Source organism: Aspergillus sydowii (genome assembly GCF_001890705.1).
Source record: "Aspergillus sydowii CBS 593.65 unplaced genomic scaffold ASPSYscaffold_2, whole genome shotgun sequence".
NCBI classification, from domain to species: domain Eukaryota; kingdom Fungi; phylum Ascomycota; class Eurotiomycetes; order Eurotiales; family Aspergillaceae; genus Aspergillus; species Aspergillus sydowii.
The window spans coordinates 2,283,155-2,300,637 of NW_024467860.1; the positions used below are offsets into that span (position 1 = coordinate 2,283,155).

A 17,483-nucleotide genomic window follows, 5' to 3' on the forward strand; every position below is an offset into this window, starting at 1 on the left:
TCCTATTGCGCTACATCACGGATCGCGGAGAGTTCACAATGATCTCCCTGCGCGACGACATGGGGGACAAGGACCCAGCCTTGACATTCTCTTTATGGGGGCTAGACACCTCGGAACGAGGCTCGGCACAAGGCGTGCTTGGGAGAGCAGTCTTGGAAGAGCCGCCAGATGCGTTATCAGTCCAGTTGTGACGATTGGAAAACCCGAGTCGGCCGCGGTACATAGGGGTGCTTTCCCCAGGCGCGGGACTGTGTTTGGAAGACCACGAGTTGAACCGCATGTTCCCCGCTGGATTCTTCGACAAGGGAACCCTGCTTGAACCATTAGCATAATTCGCAACCGCCTGGGGCGGGCCTAACACTTACGATGGAGAAATAGACGTTGCTGGAGTCCAACTCGAGCCGACGCCAACAGGAGACACATAGCTAACTTGAGAGCTAGGGCTGATGTGCGAAACAGCCTGCTGGAGGCGATGGATGGATGGAGATGGAGTCGACCCTTGAACAACCTCAACGGAATAGTTGTACTCCCCAGCACGGTACGCGCGGCGTTCGTTGCTTTGCTGTTTGAGAAGCTTCTGGGCTTTAGTATCGGCGAACCGAAGGAGTAGTTTCACATCATCCTCCGCGACCACGTTGTGGTACTCGGATAGGACCTTCTCGGCGATTTCGCGTGTTTCAAAACTGGAATAGTTAGTCGGCACAGAATCCGGGACAGGGGGTATCTCTCGGTCACCAACCGTGCAAAGCCAACCTCCTTGCTAACCCCGGTTTTTTCGTCACGGCTGATCTTTTCCGAGATGACACGGTACGGCTCAAAGTGGCGACGAAGGTCCTTCATGGACACAAGTTAGTTACTGAGGAGGCAAAGGAGCAAAATGCTTGACATACCGCCTCGGTCCAGTCGATCGGAATGTTGGTGCAGTAGATATTTGTGGACGACCTGTCCTCAAGATCCTTCAGGCGCGAGTTGCGAGATTTCTGTACCTGTCAGCCTTGCGTAAACCACTAAGCTTGGCATGCTATACATACCTGGGCAAAGCTGGCTTGGTAGCCAAGGTAGAAAAACCCTCGAATACAATTCTCACACGACTCGAAATTATAGTACTGAACAAATCCGAAGCTTTGGAAACACTCAATAAATCTGAGCATATTTCCGGGGAGAAGAGGACAAACCCTTTGCAAAGGCCAGTATCCAAGTCCACAATTGCCTTACAACGGTCAATCTTGCCGAAGCGGCCCGCGTAGGCATGCAACATCTCGTCGGTGGTCTCCGGAAGGAAGCCTCGGATATAGACATTGGTAATTCCCTCACGATTCTCCAGACACTTGGCAAGAGTAAGGTCAGTGGGATTGGTCCACATAGCGGGAACAGCTCGAGGAATTGCAGGCTCCTGCTGGACCAGGCTCTCGAGATCCTGCAGGATGTATCCGGTAGGTGTCTTCATCATCTGGAGCTGCAAGTTTGCCTGCCCTCCTTGGGGAAGACTGTTGTTCATCGTATAGTTCGACAGTCCAGAACCATCAAGACTGGGCATAGCACCATAATAGTCATTTTGGGTGCCACCATCAGACATTGAGTGGCCTGCTGCCTTCTGATCATCGTTAGCCATCCAGTGGTTTCGTTTATGGCCAGTTGGATCCTGCATGTCGCAGTTCATCATATGATAAGGGAAGGAGTAGCCTTGCATAGGCGCCGGGATGCAACCAGGTGCGAGGCCTGGATACATGGCGCTCGGCATATACGGAAGTTGGCCCACCTGATCATGTCCAGGAATCGCGGATTGGGGGTACGGGGAGACTGGAGAGACGGGAGGAACGCCTGGGAAAACACCACCATTGGGCAGAAGGACGAGCTGGTTGTTGTAGGAACGGGGCCCAGCAAGCTCCAAAGGAGGAGGCATGGCAACAGGCAAGCCTCCCTTGAGGCTATTGTACTTGCCACCGGGGCCTTGGTTTTGGATGTTCATGCCACTAAAAAGTGAAGCCAGATCAGGGCGGTTGCCTTGCTGATGGCTTGGTGCGTATGCACTACGATTGTTATGAGTAAACTGTCCGTTGTGGCCAGCTTGAATCTGACCGGCGTCGGGGATGGTTTGCTGTTGGGCCTGAGTAGTCATCGCTTGGTACCTAGTATAACAGTTCTGCGGCGATGTTTAGTGCAATTCTCACAACACAAGATGGATAGGAATAGAGAGGCTACGGCTGAGAAGCAAACTGTGTCGTCCCAGCAAGCGAGTGATAATGAAGGCAGAGTGAATATGCCAGAACAAGTGGGGATAACCAGGTGAATATAAGGCGGAAGCATCCTTTACCCAGAGGGAAGTAAGAAGAGATTCTCATACCACGACAATGATCCCAGAGTCTGAAATACACTGGCGGGCCAGAAGAAGCTAGGCTGATAATTTAGCACGAGGCTCCCATATCCAATTGTGTCCAGAGCGAATGACTTACATGATTCTCAAGATGAATGAAGGCTAGAATAGCACAGAAGTGGATGGTAATGCGGACGATGAACGAACGTCAACAAGAGGCTGGAGCCCTCAAGATGAGTGTAACAGAGCAATAAGGTACGGAAGCTGGCTAGGGAGGATAAATCGGTAGCAAGCTCGAATGGCGAGGGATGCGGGATAGCTAAGAGTCGATGGGATGATGGAGTTGATGAAAGAAGCAATGAAAGACGAAGACAGGAAGACGCGGGGGAGATGAATAAAAGTCCCAACGCGGATGGAGAACGAGACAGCGAGGAGGATGGGAGAATACAGGGAAGGCAAGAGCTCTGCTCCGTGGAGAAGGGAAAGAGCAAGAAGAGGAAGGAGCTTCTATGATGCCGTGATGCTGCTTCCAGAGAGGGCAGTCGCAAAAGGAAACGGGGAAAAGGGAAGGGAAGGAATACAGAAGTTGAGGATAGGCCCAAGTTGTGGGAGTAACAGAAAAAGCTTGTAAAAGCTTGAACCATGAAGGTTAAGGCCTCGCCAGCCCTGTTGATGTCGCGAAGTGTGGGGTGCACATATACCAATGAATTGCGAGCAGCTTTCACGTCTCTGTGGTGGAAGATCACGGAAACGTCGCCATGAACACAAGACAATCTTCCATCAGATAATTGGTACCACCGACCCTATGCCAGATGCATGTTGTTTCTTCAAATAGCAATACGACGAGCATAATCCTGCTGCATATATATCCAGAGCCACCTAGTTAATCCAACAAGCTACTTTAATGGTAGCTTGCTATCCAACCTAGGGCACTATAACGGACAGAGTAAAAGGAACAGGCTGGATAACTAACAAGATATCGAGCCCTACAACAGAGGTTAACATAGAAGGGTAATATTGCAAGTATAATAGAAAGCTGAAAATGACCATGCAATACCATCATTGCGGTTGTGACTGATCCTGCAGCCATTTATACACCACAGAGAAGTCTTTGCCTCGATGCTCCGATTCCACCACGCTGTAGATGATCTGTGCCACCTCAGCCAGTGCCAGAGGACTACCGGACTCCTTCGCGGCAGTAAGAGCGAGCCGCAAGTCCTTGTTCATAAGACTGACCCCGAATCCGCCTTCATAGTTGCGCGAGGCTGGTGCTCCCTCAACGACACCAGGAACGGGGTTGTTCACATCCATTGGCCAGCACCGGCCAGTGGAGGCACTGACCAATTCCGCCAGGGCTTTGGGATCAAGGCCCCAACGCATTCCAAGATTCATAGCCTCAGCCGTCGCAATGTTGTTAATAGCTAGGATATAGTTATTGGCTAGCTTAGCCGATACACCGGTTCCTGCTTCACCCATATGCCACGCCTTCTTTCCCATGAGAAGTAGGATGGCCTTGACACGGTCCACAAGTTCTCCCGTTTGAGACGACGCCCCAAACATGAAAGAGAGGGTTCCGGCGCGCGCTCCCACAACGCCGCCCGAAACTGGTGCATCGACAAATCGTCCTTGCTGAGTTGTATGAATTGCGTTTGCGACCTCTTTGCTAGAAGCCGGATCAATTGTCGATGTATCAATGAACACTCTTTCCTTGTCCAATGCAGGCAGTGTCCCTTGACGAAGCATGGAATGGAAAACATCCTTGACATGCTGAGGCTCCGGAAGACTGGTTATGATCACGTTCTAAATAATAAAGGCACATTAGAAACCCAACTTCAACCTGTTTGAATTCCCAACCGCAAGATGCTAGACTCCAACCCGGCCCTGCAGGCACCCACGGGGCCGATATAAAGCACGTTGCCAACCCCCGGGCAGCCACGGTTCAAGGAGCAAAACACGCTAAACTTACCGACTTCTCCGCAAGATCTCTAGCACTATCCACAATTGTAACTTGGGGCCGGGTAGTAACATTAGCACCAGTGCCCTTCGCGGCCTCGCTAGCCTCTTGAAGAAAGCGGTTTGCTGATTCCTCATTCACGTCACGAATCAGGAGTGTATCCGTCGGGGGAATCTTTGCGTGTAGGTTCTTGGCCATATTGTAGCCTATCAAGAATAAAGTTAGCGAGCAGCGTTCAGAGCCGAAACCAAAGTCAATTTCTTTGGAAAACATTGGGTATTGAAACTAATGGAAGCTAGCATAGCATACCCATCTGGCCGAGCCCAATAAATCCCCAGGTATCATCTCGTCGTAGACTAGTCGAGAAGGCCTTGGTAAATCGTGAAAGCTGCGCAGGTGAGCGGCATGACCTGGGAGCTGTGCCCCTCCGCGCAAGGGCGAAAGCTCGCGACACACTCATGTTCAGACGCTCTTGGCCGCAGGTAAGATTTCAATTGAGAACTTAGTAGACGAAGCGCGGAGAAATCAATTCTCAACGACAGACACGGAGGTAGATTAGGTGGGCAGAGCAAGGGATTGAGCGAGGAGAGTTGTGTTGTGAGGATATTATTGAGAGGCCCGCTGCTGTAACGTGATCGCCCGCAAAGATCCCCGAGGGGTGATGCAGAGGTTCCTGGCCGAGTATTCCCGCGGATTTCCGAGGCTTTCCATCGGCTAAAAGGACGGGAGCTTCAACAAAGGAGGATGATCTGCCACCAGTTGACGGACCCCTCCACTGTCTCCATGCGGGGAAGTCTTGGAAAGAGGAAAGACTGGAGCGCGACGAACCGATGGGCCGAGAGTCACGTGGTGTCTACTTGTCGCTTGGAAAATGGTATGAAGGAAACTGGTATATTGATCTAAGAATGTCCAAATAGCTGCGTATAATGCAAAAGAAAGACTCCAGCTCTTATGAGACGCTAAATTCTGGTCAAACATGGGTATGAAACTATGCATAATTCCAATATCACATCCTCATAAAACGCCCAGACAGCACAGCCATCACACTCGTCGGAATGAGAGTAGGTAGGCAGGCGTGTTCTAAAGAGAAAATGAAAAGCAAATGGGAGATAGCCAACAGGCCAGCCATCGGCACACAACTAACCCGGTGAGTTTGGGTTGCTTGCTGATCCCGCAAGGTACTCCACCGGCACTTTCGGCACGCGTGGTGAATTCGCCGTCTGAGCGATGGCCCGGTGCTGAGCACGGACAAACTCACGCTGCCGCTCTTTATCCCGACCCGCCGCTGTACTTCCCGTAAGGCGTCTCATCCCACTTCGGATCATCGATTCGAGCGACGACGATCCGTCTGTTGCGCTGCGCGGCTGATTGGCCATATGATGCACCGGGTGCTTGTTCACGACCAACCGTTCATCAAAATCAAATGAACCGTCATCTACCTCATCATCGGAGAGAAAAGTAGGTTCATGGGCTCCTATCTGTGGAGTAGAGAACTGCGGACCTGCCGGTGGTGGAGAAAACACATGGTTGACTGGCGAGGTAACGGAACGAGTATGAGACACAGGGCGTAGGGTTTGAGTAGAAGAGTGAGGTGTCGGCGTGCCGGCAGAGTGAATTCCAGCACTGTCAAAACGCATATTTGAAGGACGGGAGTCAACCAGTCCATTGTGGAAAGAGGAAGTAGAAGCGGTTCGCGCGAGAGATTTGCGCAGGATCGGTGCAGTTTGTTGGTCGTAAATACTCGCGTTCGAATCCACATAACTTCCGGCGAAGCCACGCAATGCCATGTCCGGCAAGGCATCAAGCGTTGGGTGAGATGTTTCTGTATCTTCGAAAAAGTCATCTAGACTATCTAATTTCTGCACGATATCGCCCATGTTGCCGTCCGGCTGCGTCTCGATTGACTGCATCGTATCAGCTCGCATAGTTAAGAAGTTGTCATTGTATTCATCTGCATGGAATTCAACTTCAGACGGGGCGGTTTCTTGTGCCTCCATGCGGTCAACCTCGGCGCATGTGTAGAAGACAGCATGGACATTATGCCGCGTGACACCTGACTGAGCCGCCGGCATTGGGATGGACCACCCTGTAGGTTCCGGAATCCCATAAAGACTCTGGATCCGCTCGTATTCTTTCCGAATTGCTTTTGACGAAGTGGACGATGCCATGCTCATTCGGATATGATGACGCTCCATTGGGTTGCCCGAAACAGTCATAATATGATCCATGACTTGCAAGGCTTGAGGGCAATGATCGGTCTGTAGGAGCCGCAAAAGGGGCGATATCAAGTCAGGCCCATGGCTTGTCACATCGGAACGACGCATCTCAATTTCCGGAATCACGGCGCACAGTATCTTCATAACCTTGAGTCGGAACCAATCAGTTGCATTTGTAAGCAAACCCATGAGGAAAGTCAGGCTCTGAACGTCCAGGCGTGGAAAATAATACGATTTGACCTCAGTGATTATGTGATTCAAGAAGTCATTCTCTGCTTTGTATTGCCCATTTGCAAATCCTAGGAGAGATGCCGCGAGACGGGGACAGCCTTCACCCTCGGCCACGCGTGCAAGCAATGTTGCGCGAGCAAGAGTTTTGGAATCGTCCACATTAGCGTCAAACTGGTGGAGAAAATGGGAGAGATTCGCGAGAATGGTGAAGAGAAGCCGGCTGCCGTCTCCAATGAGATCATTGTTTGGCAGGCCGCTAAGCCGGTGTAAAATGTCGAGGGTCCGGTTCAGCGACTGTGAGCTCTTGAGACCCTTGTAAACCAGGTTTTGGATCCCATCAAAGCCGCCTTCCCACTTCGGTGGCTGACCCTTGATAAGCTCCATGACTACCATTGGGTCACTCATATCGACCCTATCCATAAACTTTTCTAGCATGCCAATACTCTCAACAAACTCCGTCTCATGTATAGTGTTTAAGCATGCACATGTAGTCCAAAATAACTGCGGATAGCGTAACAGATCGGATGGTGCTCTCGAGCTGATTATGATCTTTAGAGTTGTCAGGATTTCCATAGAGAAAGTTCTATAGTCGGCTTCTTCGTCAGCGATGGTATTCGATAGCCGAGCCAACATGTCTGCAAGCATCCTAGAGTCGAGCGACGTAGAGATTGAGCGAAAGACTTGAAAAGAGCGGCATGCAAGATGTCGAACTGGACATGAGGTCGCCCAGTTTAAGGCTTCTTTGGCCCACAAATCAGTAATGCCCTCATATGCAAGGCTGAAGAAGTCGACAACCGCGCGCGTAACACTAGACATTGAGGCGGGGACGCGGCTGTCGTCTTCGTCATCCTCTTTGTCATGATTGTCCTCGTATTCCCATACTACCTTCGGGTCACTTCTGCGGATGCACTCCACAAAATCTTCAATGGATTGTCGGCTCCCAGCCGGCTCGTCGTCCTCGATTTTAGCAGCAATTAACTCATGGATAAGATGGACAAGCATTTCCCTGGCCTGTTCCTGCACGGTAAGCGTATAATGATCCCAGAGGATGACTACAACATGCAGGAGCTTCGCCACGTCCGGAAGAGGGAGGGTGACCGGAGCAACCATGAGATCCACAAGTAAAATGAGCGCAACCTGGCCCAGGGACAGTCCGGCTTGCTTGTTACCGACAGGGAGGACCGTTGCGAGATCTGCAACGTACGGTAGATTTTTGACATCCGGAGGTGCGGGGGTTATGTCCTTTCTTTCTTGTACCATATTCTTCGGCCCAACTTGCATGAGGAAGAACTCGATTACTTTCGACCCCGCAGGCGTCCCCGAAAGGAAGACCACAACTTGCTTGGCATATTCCACGAAGTTTTGCTCCTTCCGCTCTAAGCAAAGGCTGATCACGAAGTCCAGCACAAGTTGCACGTTGCCCCCATGTGGTCCTGTGGCCAACGCCTGCCATAGAGCTTGTACCTCGTTCGGGAGTATAGTGCTCGAGCGAATAGTAATCTCAAAAAGGTTGGCAAGAAGCATGTATGATTTGGCCGTGGGGCCACCATTAGGATCAACTTGCAGCTCTATCGTCTGCACCCAGGGAAGGATTGCCGCAACCAGATTTCGTTGGCTGTCTGGCCGCAAATTCCTGAAATGCAGAGAGAACTCGGAGAAGAGGGTGAACGCTAGGTCGGAATGCTGTTGGGCAAGGCGTTTCGATGTCTCGAACTGTGCTAGCTTGTAGACTGCCGTAGTCTTATCAGATATGCTGATATCGAAATCTTGCAGCCGTGAGTTCTTCTGTTGACGCTCCTCCAGGATTCGGAGCAGCTTGGCCGACTTCATGCGAATTTCCCGCTTTGGGCTACCCAACGTTACTAGAACAGCTCCCAGTATTCTCCAGAAGCCCAAAGGATAGTCAGTGTGCTCGATAAGAATTTCGGTCACTACTTCAAAGTAGCTCTCCAAGGATTTTGGCCGCTCTGTCACATAGCACATCTCAACGGACCGCTCCAGCAAGTAGGAGTGCTCCTTGTTGTGAATTATCAAATTCTTGAGGGCACGTCGGCCAATTGCATGCCATTTATCGCTGACAGTATTGAAAATGATCTCAATCCACGAGAGCATCCGCCCGACATCAAATTGGAGCACCGAACCGCTTTCTGTAGTAATGCTTATTGGACCCGCCTATGAAGTGTCAGTGTCTAGAAAGTAAATATTGAAAAACCATGACTTACGCAAAGTGATGCCATTGCACCAAGCGCTGCGGCCCGCAAGTTCCTCTTTTCTATTTCCATGGCCGCGGAAGCACCTCTTAGCTCCCCACCTGCTTCTTGACGCCGAGCAATGGCAATTTTTCGCATATTCTCTTCCCGCTGGGATATCTGGGCTTGGTTCGGAGAATAACCGCACCAATCCTCCATGAGTGAAAACGAGGACTTGCGTGCTTCAAAAGGAATCCATCGGGGCGGGTCTTTGGTACGGTTGACGCCCTCGAAAAGTTCTTCCATAAGTCCACAATAGTGGAAGCGTAGACTTTGAAATTCCCAGTCATTCTGGACGCCCGCATCACTAAGGAATATCCGCAGGTCTTTGGCGTATGTGACGAGATTGTTAACGATCCAGTCCTCATTATAGACCTCGGGTTCTTTCAAGAACTTCGAGGTTAATTTGTACACGTGAGTCACCTCCGTGCGTAACCTATCCGTCCTGCGGCTTCGTCGCGGACTACTTGGTGTTCGATGATGTGTTCCAATCCGGATCTTAGCTTCCTCGTTGCAGGTTGTCACAGCGTACTGCAATGACTCGAGCAGTGTTCGATAAAGATTCTTGTTGATAGACCCTAATGCGACTACGATTGCATTCCGAATCGAGGCACGTTCGGCAGAAAGCAAGGGAATCACGAACGCAAAAAGACTCCTAGCAGAACCTATTTTGTCGGCGGACTGTGACCCTCCTTTCGACGCTTTCCTCGAGTGCTGAGCATTGGCTAATTGACTCTGAGATTGTGCCCCGACACTATTGAGCGTTGTGCACGCCATGACCAGGTACAACTTCCACTGCTCGATCAAAATTTCCGCTGTTGTGTTTGTCCTAGCCGAACGAGCCGCCTGCGCAGGGTCGACTGGAGTGTACTGGGGGTTCTGCGGACTTTCTGCGAGAGCAGTGATGGCTTTATGCATGTGGACGAGTCTGGCGCAGACGATTTCCCGGCCAAGGGTGACAGCGAAAGGGCAAGTTTCAAAACTGACACGGACAATATTGGGAAACACCTTCGACCACAGCGTCGAGTCATAAGAAACTTCGCTGCTGCAAAGCTCGATCAAAGTGTTCTGAGAAGCACTTCTTCGTTTTCCTTTTTGAATGCGGCTCCTTTCGGCCACAGTCAGGTGTTCGTCATTCAAGTCCAGGATTTGTTGGGAGTCAGCCTCGAGTATTCTAATGATTCTAGTATTCTCTTTCCCTAGAGCACTGTCAAATTCTGTGATGAGTCGGAGTACCGTGATGGCGAAGGATCGAACCCGCCGTGACTGCGAGCATAGAAAGAAGAGGCCATGGGATTCAACTTCCTCAACTTGGGCTAGGACACTAGAAAGATCAAGGTGTAATGCACGGCTCACTGAACCATTCTTCTCGCCAGAATCCACGGTAGTGGATTTAGTTTTCTGCTTGATCTCCTCAATCCAGATTTGTAAAAGTTCAACATAGAGTCTCAGGGTGGACTCAATGTGTCCTGGCCCAAGCATCCCTTCGTCAGACATCGTGGAGTACCTGGCATCAAAATTAAAGATAAATCTTGCGAATCCCATCGTCACTTGTTGTGCATGTGATTGCCTTGCAATCGCCTTCAGCGATTCAGCAGAAGAAAAGGCAATGTTAGCTTGGACGTGGGCAGTGCCTGTGCACAAGAGGTTGACCAACGAGTTGAACGGGATATGATCAGACAAGCAGCGAGGAAGAGCCTGAACTGCCACATGAAGCAAGTCATAGAACCCTTGCTTCTGATCCAACGCGTTGATATGATCATCACGCCGTCCAAAACTGAACGCCTCTGTGATGGGTGTCTTGGGGGTCGCTCCACCGAATTTCTCATCCAAGGCAGCTTGCCCACCAAATGCATTATCGCACAAGATTGTTATGTTTCCCAATATTTCGCAAAAGCGAACATAAAGATTCCTGGTGTTGTCGCTGAGTCTTGCAGTGTTAACAGGGCAGCATAGCTCTTGATTTGGCGTTTCCAAGCTGCCGGGAAGTTGAGGATCCACGAGATAATGGGAGCGGAACAGGTGTGCTGAGGCCGAAGGGTCGGTAAAAGGGTTGGGGATAGAGCCGGAAGGGAAAGGTGGGCATAGCTGATCACAGGTCTCCAGATCCGATACGATTGCGAGGAATGATTGAATTCCGATTACAATCTTCTCAGGCTCCATTTGCTCGATTTTCATGTCCCGCCCCGATGATGTGAAGTGGTCCGAATTGATCATTGGGAAGATGATATTCCGGAAACAAACATCAGGATGCTTAAATCCAATCATTCGTACTAACTGGGTCAGAGGGTCTGCCACTGCCGGGTCAGTGCTGAGGTATGTTCTTTTCCCTGCCGGGAGTGCTATCCTGGCCACTTCTTCAACTTTTCGGAGGGTCACTGTGGGAGAGTCGGAATAGCGAAAGAAGTATGTCCACACTAAGCGGCACATGGCCTGAAGAGCCGGGCCCCTTGTAGGGCGATCTTTCAGCTTGGCTGGAAGAGATTGGATGACCGACAGCCATTGAGATGAGAAACTCTCCTTTGTGGATAAGCATAGAAGCAGAACATGAAGCGGGAACGCTGCGGGCCAGTGCCTGGGCTTGGTCATCATATGCGGAAGGCGAGAATGCACCAGGTCGAGGAACTCTTTCCACTTGGGAAGGTTCAGATCACAGTTCGGGCTAGCTGCGACGGGAAGCAATAACCTCTCGAATATGTTGCAATAGGTCTGTTTAATGCGTTGGCCATGCGCGTTGACAAATAATCGAGCCAGTGATCTCATAAAATCGCATGATCTAGGCCATTTATCGGGGCTCGTTTTGATGCGGACATGCTTCAAGCCGGAAATGAGAAGCTCCGACTTTGCATCCCCCTCTCTCGATATTCCTCGGACATTTTCTTCCTTTTGGTAACGATCAAGTTCTTGTAGGAAACGGTTCGTAACGCTTGTGAATTTCTCTTCGCTCATGATCCCAAGGAGTTGCGAGTAGATTCTCCAATTGGCCATTCGAAGGGGCGAGGCTGCGATCTGCTCCGGATCAACCGTCTTAAGTTGTCCAAACACTATATCTTCCAGCCGATCCGCCATGTCGACAGTTATAGACTCCAGCGTACTTTGGTTGAAGATCTCTATCAACACCCGACAGACTAAATAAACAGAAACGGTAGCTCGTCGCTCGGTTAGGAGAATATCATCATGCCGCGAAAGGAGTGGGCTCGTGGTCTGGCTGGTAGGAGTAACGGTATCGGGCGATGCCTGGGTTGGCTCGGTATTTCGACGGGGAAGTAGGCCATTCTCAGAAGGTGGTTTTGACTAGACAAAGTCAAAGATTGTTAGCACGAAAAAAAAAAAGGGCCTTTCGCGCGAAGGACTGGCTTCGACCTACTTGGCTCGCCGCATGCTTAGCTCCGAGTACTGCATCACCTTTCGCCTTTCGCCAGAACATAATTGTATCGATCAATGGTTTGGGCTTCTGGCGCGCAATGTGGCCGAGGGCGGATATCAGTTGGTCAAATTTTGGATCGGCGCCAGGGCCGCACACTTCTTCTACCGGGGCATCGGATTTATCTAATCTCATGATAGCCTGGTTGATCTTGTTGTCCGCTTGGCCGACAAACTTGTGCACGCGTTAGCAATTATAAAAGATTTCCTGGGATGACTGCCGACTCACGGAATTAAACAGGTGATGTAGCGCATATTCACCAACGGTCTTCGACTCGCTCTGGAGGTGTCTGGAGTGTGAACGACTGTGGGAGCGTTCTCGCCACGATTTCCCTGTCGAGTTCATTCTTCTGTGAGCTACACTGACTGGGCTGGCACTGTCAGGTAAATGGTCAGTATCCTGGTCTTCAATTGTACTCAGCATTCCCAGCGTGTTGTGGTTGGTGGACCCGGCCCCCGACGGGCTCTGGTGACTTGAGAGCATCTGCATATCCGGATATTCCAGCCTCCCCAGTCCAGCAACGTCTTGTTCGGCGCCGCCGCTGCGGCTGAGACTCGCAATGAGTTCCGGGCTCAAAGGGCTCGTTGACGTGGTCGACGTGGCAAAGCTGGGATTTCGGGAGTGCTGAATTCCATGGACGATCGAGGTCTGTCGGTGATGGCCATACGAGTTCGATGGTCTGCGTTCCAGCGGGGCATCGTTCGCAGGGCTTGGGCGCACAGATGCTGTTTCAGGACTCTTCGAGTGTGAATGACCGCGGCGATTTCCCTGCGGCTGGAGCGTGGCAGGGGCTAGCGTGGAGGGATCAAGTGCTCGTCCTCGGACGGCGGAGGTTTCCCGGCTATGGACAGCGGACGAGGGAGTGCTCCTTGTGACTAGGCGCTCTGGTGGAGATGAGATGTTATGGTGCGACGTTGAGGCTGGGTCGTCAGGCACGAGGGGCATTGGCGGCGACTGGATGGGCCCAGCTTTGATGTTGGGATGGGATGCCACTGCACAGGCACCAGGTTAGAGTTACGCCAGCGTTAGAGAACTGCTTTCCCTCCAAAAAACGAGGTCGCGAGGCTTGGAAGGGGTTGGAAAGTCGTATGCAGGAAGCAGTGGGGGCAAGCAAACGGTCGGGGGTCGGTGACATACTGTTGCACTGGGGGAACTGCGTCCTGCAGTCTAGGCATTCATTGCTGGGTAAAGCCCACGACTTCGAGAGCTAATGACGGAGTTGAAACCACGCGTAGGTAGTTCATTATTTCTCTACAGTAGAGTCCGGAGAGATTGGAGTCGGAAGATGGCGGGCCCCCAGGGTCAAGCATTCTGAGAGCTTTTCTTTGGGGTTCAGGCGATCGTGACTGAGCGGAGCACGAGCCACCACCCCTGCCGCGCATCCTTTCCGTTCGCCTCCCAACCCAAACCAAGTTACCAACTCTATGGAAGACGCGACCGCGAGGCTTTGTTTTCTTTCTGACCCGGTTTTGGAGTATTTAGGTTTGGGAATAGAGCTGGAGCTTAAGACTGCCTACGCATCAATTGCCATGCTTTTGACCGCCCATGACAGGGGAATCAAGCTTAGCTTCATCACAGAGTTCCTTGGTTCGCCCCGATTTTGAGATACTAGGGAAGTCTACAGATATCAATGTATGTTCTCTGGTGCTGCCGCTTTATGCTGCGTGAGTGTTCAGAGTCCGGGCCACACACTGGTTCCTCATGGAGCACGCACCGCTAGCTCTAACACTGACCGCTTCGGTTCACGTGATGCGGTCGGGTCTCTAAACCGTGTTGGACTAACTTTCTAGTCTATCAACATTTTACAAGGGAACCACGGTGACATGGGCTGGGTATACTTGTTCCTAGACACACATTATACTAAACTCTACTTGGATTGAGACTTTCGACCAGCTAAAGAGGTACTCTCGCCACTGACAGGTACTTGAAGAGGCTGATTCGATTTCTATAAACATAGACATATATAAACATGGATATATATATACACCTTCCTCATGGTGAACAAGTTTGTTGCTCTACATTCTTCTACATGCATATGTACACTTTCCGTTTTAACTCACGACGTATACCGTGGCTATACTTTCATAATTTGACAACAGCTATACACTCTGATTCTTGAAAGGCTGGCCAGAAGAAGAAAAAAAAAAAAAAAAAAAAAAAAGACACCCGGTACGATGAGAACCTGTAACGACAGAAATGCAGCGAGGACAATGGGAAGAGCATCGCTAAAAACAAAACAGAAGTACAGCAAAACAGACCGCCGCTTCGAGCAGTAAGACCTTACATGACTTGGTTGAAGTCGGGCCATCACTGACCTCTAGATAGATATCTTATAGAGAAGAGGGACAAGCCTTAGAACTACAAAACCAGCAAGGGCAATCTGGCGCCGACACTAGAAGAGCTGACGGCGCTCATCACTCGCACATTGATTGTAATAAGAGCAGACCTGCTCCAATCGGGCGACCGACTAGGGACCTCGGTGTTGAACGAAGCACATAATTTTGTGCCTGGTTTTTGTCTTGGGATTGGAGACGAGGTTCTCATCAAAGGTGTATTAAGCCCTAAACGAGCAAATTCAACGCGTCTTTTTTGCATCCTTACGGGTTGAAGGGGTTGCTTTCTTGCTTTCACTATAACTTCGCTTGAGGGCGCGCTTCGCGGTTGAGACCGAGACCTCCTCGGGTAGGTGAGCTATCAAGGCACGCCAGCTCAAGCGGGGCGATCGGCGAGTACTGCGATAAATATGACGAGTAGAGGTGTCATTAAGCTTTCGTTTGCGCCCACTTCGAGGTCTCGAATCGAAGTTCTGGAGTTCTTGTACGCGTTTGATTGTTTGATATACCGTCGTTCGGGAAACGTTGAACTCGCGCGCTAACTTTGACACGTTATTATTTTGGGTGTATGCGTGATAAAGCGCTGATCTTTGCTGTGGTGTAAGCTCTTGAGCAGGCCTTCTCTGCGTATTCTCACTAGTAATCGTCCCGGAGGACGTCATATTGATGGAGTTGAAGAGTTGCGATTTGATGAAGTTGGTGGAGGGAATTGACGCGTGGGACACGCGCGGGATGTGTAACCAGACTATTGACCGCCCAGCCGCCTCAGGCTGACAGCAGCAGAGCGATAGGTTCTCGTCGTCGACGACGATTAATACTATTGTTGGTTGCAGTTATTACTAGTCTCAAGGCCATGAGGGTCAAGCATCGGCCAACGGCAACCAACCGAACCCTAGTGATGAGGCCGTGAGTGCTAGAGCCGGATAAGTAAGCAATAGCATATCAAGCAGTTAATTAACTTAGTTAACTACGTGTAATTTGTCAGCTTCAGATTCTGTAACTACTGCATTTTATGAAATTTCAAAGTGGCTAGACAGTGTTGGGCGGAATTCAGAAACAGAACCAAACTCAAGAGCACTAATTTTCAATTCCTATTTGATAACGGCCATGACTAGCTTTGCTTCAACATTGGGGCAAGTCGATCCCTCCAGATTCCCAGTGTCCGAGTCCAGCTTCTAATCGTCTAAAAGCAAAGTCTCTATTAGTGGATGAATAGCGTGAAGACCAAAGGCAAAGACACTTACTGTGGATTGCTTCTAAGGTGAAGAAGATAGAATCATCAGAGCTCGACGGTGTCAACTCCAGAGACAAGTCAGGTGTCCGGGACACGAAGAGTCCAGATAGGGTTTCTTGAAACGTGAAAGGTGCTGTCGAATTTTCCCTGACAACCCGATAGGCTACCTGTGTTCCTTCGGGGTCAAGCTTGCATGTCCTGCCTTCCGAGCATACAAGAGTCCTGTTGGAGTCTCCGGGCGTGATCACAGCGACATCATCACTGTAACCTGTAGTGTTGAATGTCCAAGCCTCGGTATCGGGGTCGGTAGGGAAACCAAATCCCACGGTTGTTTCGTCCCTGACATCGTGGATTAAGGAAAATGTGCAATTGCCGATTTTCTGCCTGATTTTGTCGTGGAATACCAAACCGTGGGCCGGGCGAGAGAGAACGGCAAGCGCTCCGATCAAAAGAGACAATCGCATCACCATGATGGCTGATAGAAGGATTTTGATGAGCAGAGGGTTGAGCGATCAAGAAACGGATGAGAAATGGAGGTACTTGCTATCCAGCTAGTCATTGCCTAGAGGCCTCGAGACTTTATAAGTATGGGAATCGAACGCGGAATGATACAGTGAAACCGTCACAGACAAGGATCGGTGCGGTAAGGTAACAAACAGTAAAGCTCATGAAAAAGCAAGGTGCAGCCTAGTCCAGCTAGCCACCTGGTAATTATGTGGGAGATTGATGTGGATCAGTGCAACAGTTCGCATACCGATATGTCCTACCAAACAAAACAAATCATAATCACACGACATATACAGATCTGGATTGAAAGTCATGATGCAAGGATATCCATTTTTCCCAGCCTCAACCTTTGGTTTGTCTTCCTCTCTCCCATATTTACCTTCCTGATTGACAGAGCCGGCCAGCGAAAGGAATGCGCCATTTTGTACAACTTACCACGGACACTGGTATGTGACATCTCTCTTTGGCCGAGTTTGTTCACCGAAAACTAACCAAGATGAGAACCTTCCAGGAGTAATTTCCTTCGACTGTTCCCCTGATGTGCACGGACAACGAAGGAATCTTGCATGATCGATGATCGGCCCAAAGAGTCATGCCTTGCAGAACTCCATCTCCTCGCAGCTTGACGGGGCGAAGGAAATTAATTCCTCGAAGCGATTTGGTATTTGGAATATGGCACTGACCACCTGGCTCTTCACCACAGGAGTATTGGCTCTATATTTCCTTCGTCGTGCTTACTATAAGCAAGTCATCTCGAAAACAGCTCCACCCCGCTTTCGCCGGAACTCAATATTCCTGAATCCTGATACTTTGATGGGTCAATCCTTTCTGCTCTGCCTAGAGACGTCATAACCTTGTACCGAGGCAAGAAGAGAGCTCTGGATGGAGTATATTACAGCCCCAGAGTTTCCCGGGAGCATTATCCATATTGAGTAGAATATTAATTAATTTTTATTGCGTGTAACAATCCCCTCAGAAGAATGTATTTTAAAATGTAGAGTTCCTTTTTCAGCTGTACGGG

General features: G+C 50.3%; 6 protein-coding genes across 6 annotated transcripts; 1 reads left to right on the top strand and 5 right to left on the bottom strand.

Annotated features, from left to right (window-relative positions):
• Positions 1 to 10: 10 nt before the first annotated feature.
• ASPSYDRAFT_55395 (putative RNA binding protein MSSP-2) lies at positions 11 to 2,119 on the bottom strand (the record flags this gene model as incomplete). Its single annotated transcript, XM_040849032.1, has 6 exons — positions 11 to 311; positions 366 to 683; positions 740 to 834; positions 891 to 980; positions 1,032 to 1,122; positions 1,176 to 2,119. 6 exons carry the CDS (start codon positions 2,117 to 2,119, stop codon positions 11 to 13), a joined length of 1,839 nt encoding a protein of 612 aa, XP_040706350.1.
• A 170-nt stretch (positions 2,120 to 2,289) lies between these two features.
• On the bottom strand, positions 2,290 to 3,165 carry ASPSYDRAFT_655073 (uncharacterized protein). Its single transcript, XM_040850312.1, has one exon. The coding sequence runs from the start codon at positions 2,956 to 2,958 to the stop codon at positions 2,461 to 2,463; it is 498 nt and encodes a 165-aa protein (XP_040706351.1). The 5' UTR covers positions 2,959 to 3,165; the 3' UTR covers positions 2,290 to 2,460.
• ASPSYDRAFT_655055 (uncharacterized protein) lies at positions 3,160 to 5,067 on the bottom strand. The gene is made up of 3 exons (XM_040850311.1): positions 4,578 to 5,067; positions 4,281 to 4,474; positions 3,160 to 4,114 (listed from the first exon to the last, which is right to left on the bottom strand). The coding sequence occupies exons 1-3, from the start codon at positions 4,726 to 4,728 to the stop codon at positions 3,374 to 3,376; spliced, it is 1,086 nt and encodes a 361-aa protein (XP_040706352.1). The 5' UTR covers positions 4,729 to 5,067; the 3' UTR covers positions 3,160 to 3,373.
• A 340-nt stretch (positions 5,068 to 5,407) lies between these two features.
• ASPSYDRAFT_143784 (putative cell morphogenesis protein (PAG1)) lies at positions 5,408 to 13,333 on the bottom strand (the record flags this gene model as incomplete). The annotated part of the gene is made up of 4 exons (XM_040841372.1): positions 5,408 to 8,887; positions 8,938 to 12,258; positions 12,332 to 12,562; positions 12,617 to 13,333. The coding sequence occupies 4 exons, from the start codon at positions 13,331 to 13,333 to the stop codon at positions 5,408 to 5,410; spliced, it is 7,749 nt and encodes a 2,582-aa protein (XP_040706353.1).
• A 2,314-nt stretch (positions 13,334 to 15,647) lies between these two features.
• ASPSYDRAFT_41223 (uncharacterized protein) lies at positions 15,648 to 16,641 on the bottom strand. The gene is made up of 2 exons (XM_040846228.1): positions 15,966 to 16,641; positions 15,648 to 15,904 (listed from the first exon to the last, which is right to left on the bottom strand). Exons 1-2 carry the CDS (start codon positions 16,423 to 16,425, stop codon positions 15,897 to 15,899), a joined length of 468 nt encoding a protein of 155 aa, XP_040706354.1. The 5' UTR covers positions 16,426 to 16,641; the 3' UTR covers positions 15,648 to 15,896.
• ASPSYDRAFT_41224 (uncharacterized protein) lies at positions 16,625 to 17,423 on the top strand. Its single transcript, XM_040846229.1, has 2 exons — positions 16,625 to 16,908; positions 16,974 to 17,423. The coding sequence occupies exon 2, from the start codon at positions 17,036 to 17,038 to the stop codon at positions 17,312 to 17,314; it is 279 nt and encodes a 92-aa protein (XP_040706355.1). The 5' UTR covers positions 16,625 to 16,908; positions 16,974 to 17,035; the 3' UTR covers positions 17,315 to 17,423.
• The last annotated feature ends 60 nt before the right edge of the window (positions 17,424 to 17,483 follow it).

Bases quoted from the DNA above. Each gene is read 5' to 3' on its own strand.
- ASPSYDRAFT_655073 (XM_040850312.1), bottom strand. From the start codon at position 2,958: ATGGTTCAAGCTTTTACAAGCTTTTTCTGTTACTCCCACAACTTGGGC.
- ASPSYDRAFT_655055 (XM_040850311.1), bottom strand. From the start codon at position 4,728: ATGAGTGTGTCGCGAGCTTTCGCCCTTGCGCGGAGGGGCACAGCTCCC. The intron at 4,475-4,577 runs GTATGCTATGCT...TATTCTTGATAG, and splicing joins TATTGGGCTCGGCCAGATGG to GCTACAATATGGCCAAGAAC. The intron at 4,115-4,280 runs GTAAGTTTAGCG...TTTATTATTTAG, and splicing joins GAGATCTTGCGGAGAAGTCG to AACGTGATCATAACCAGTCT.
- ASPSYDRAFT_41223 (XM_040846228.1), bottom strand. From the start codon at position 16,425: ATGGTGATGCGATTGTCTCTTTTGATCGGAGCGCTTGCCGTTCTCTCT.
- ASPSYDRAFT_41224 (XM_040846229.1), top strand. From the start codon at position 17,036: ATGATCGGCCCAAAGAGTCATGCCTTGCAGAACTCCATCTCCTCGCAG.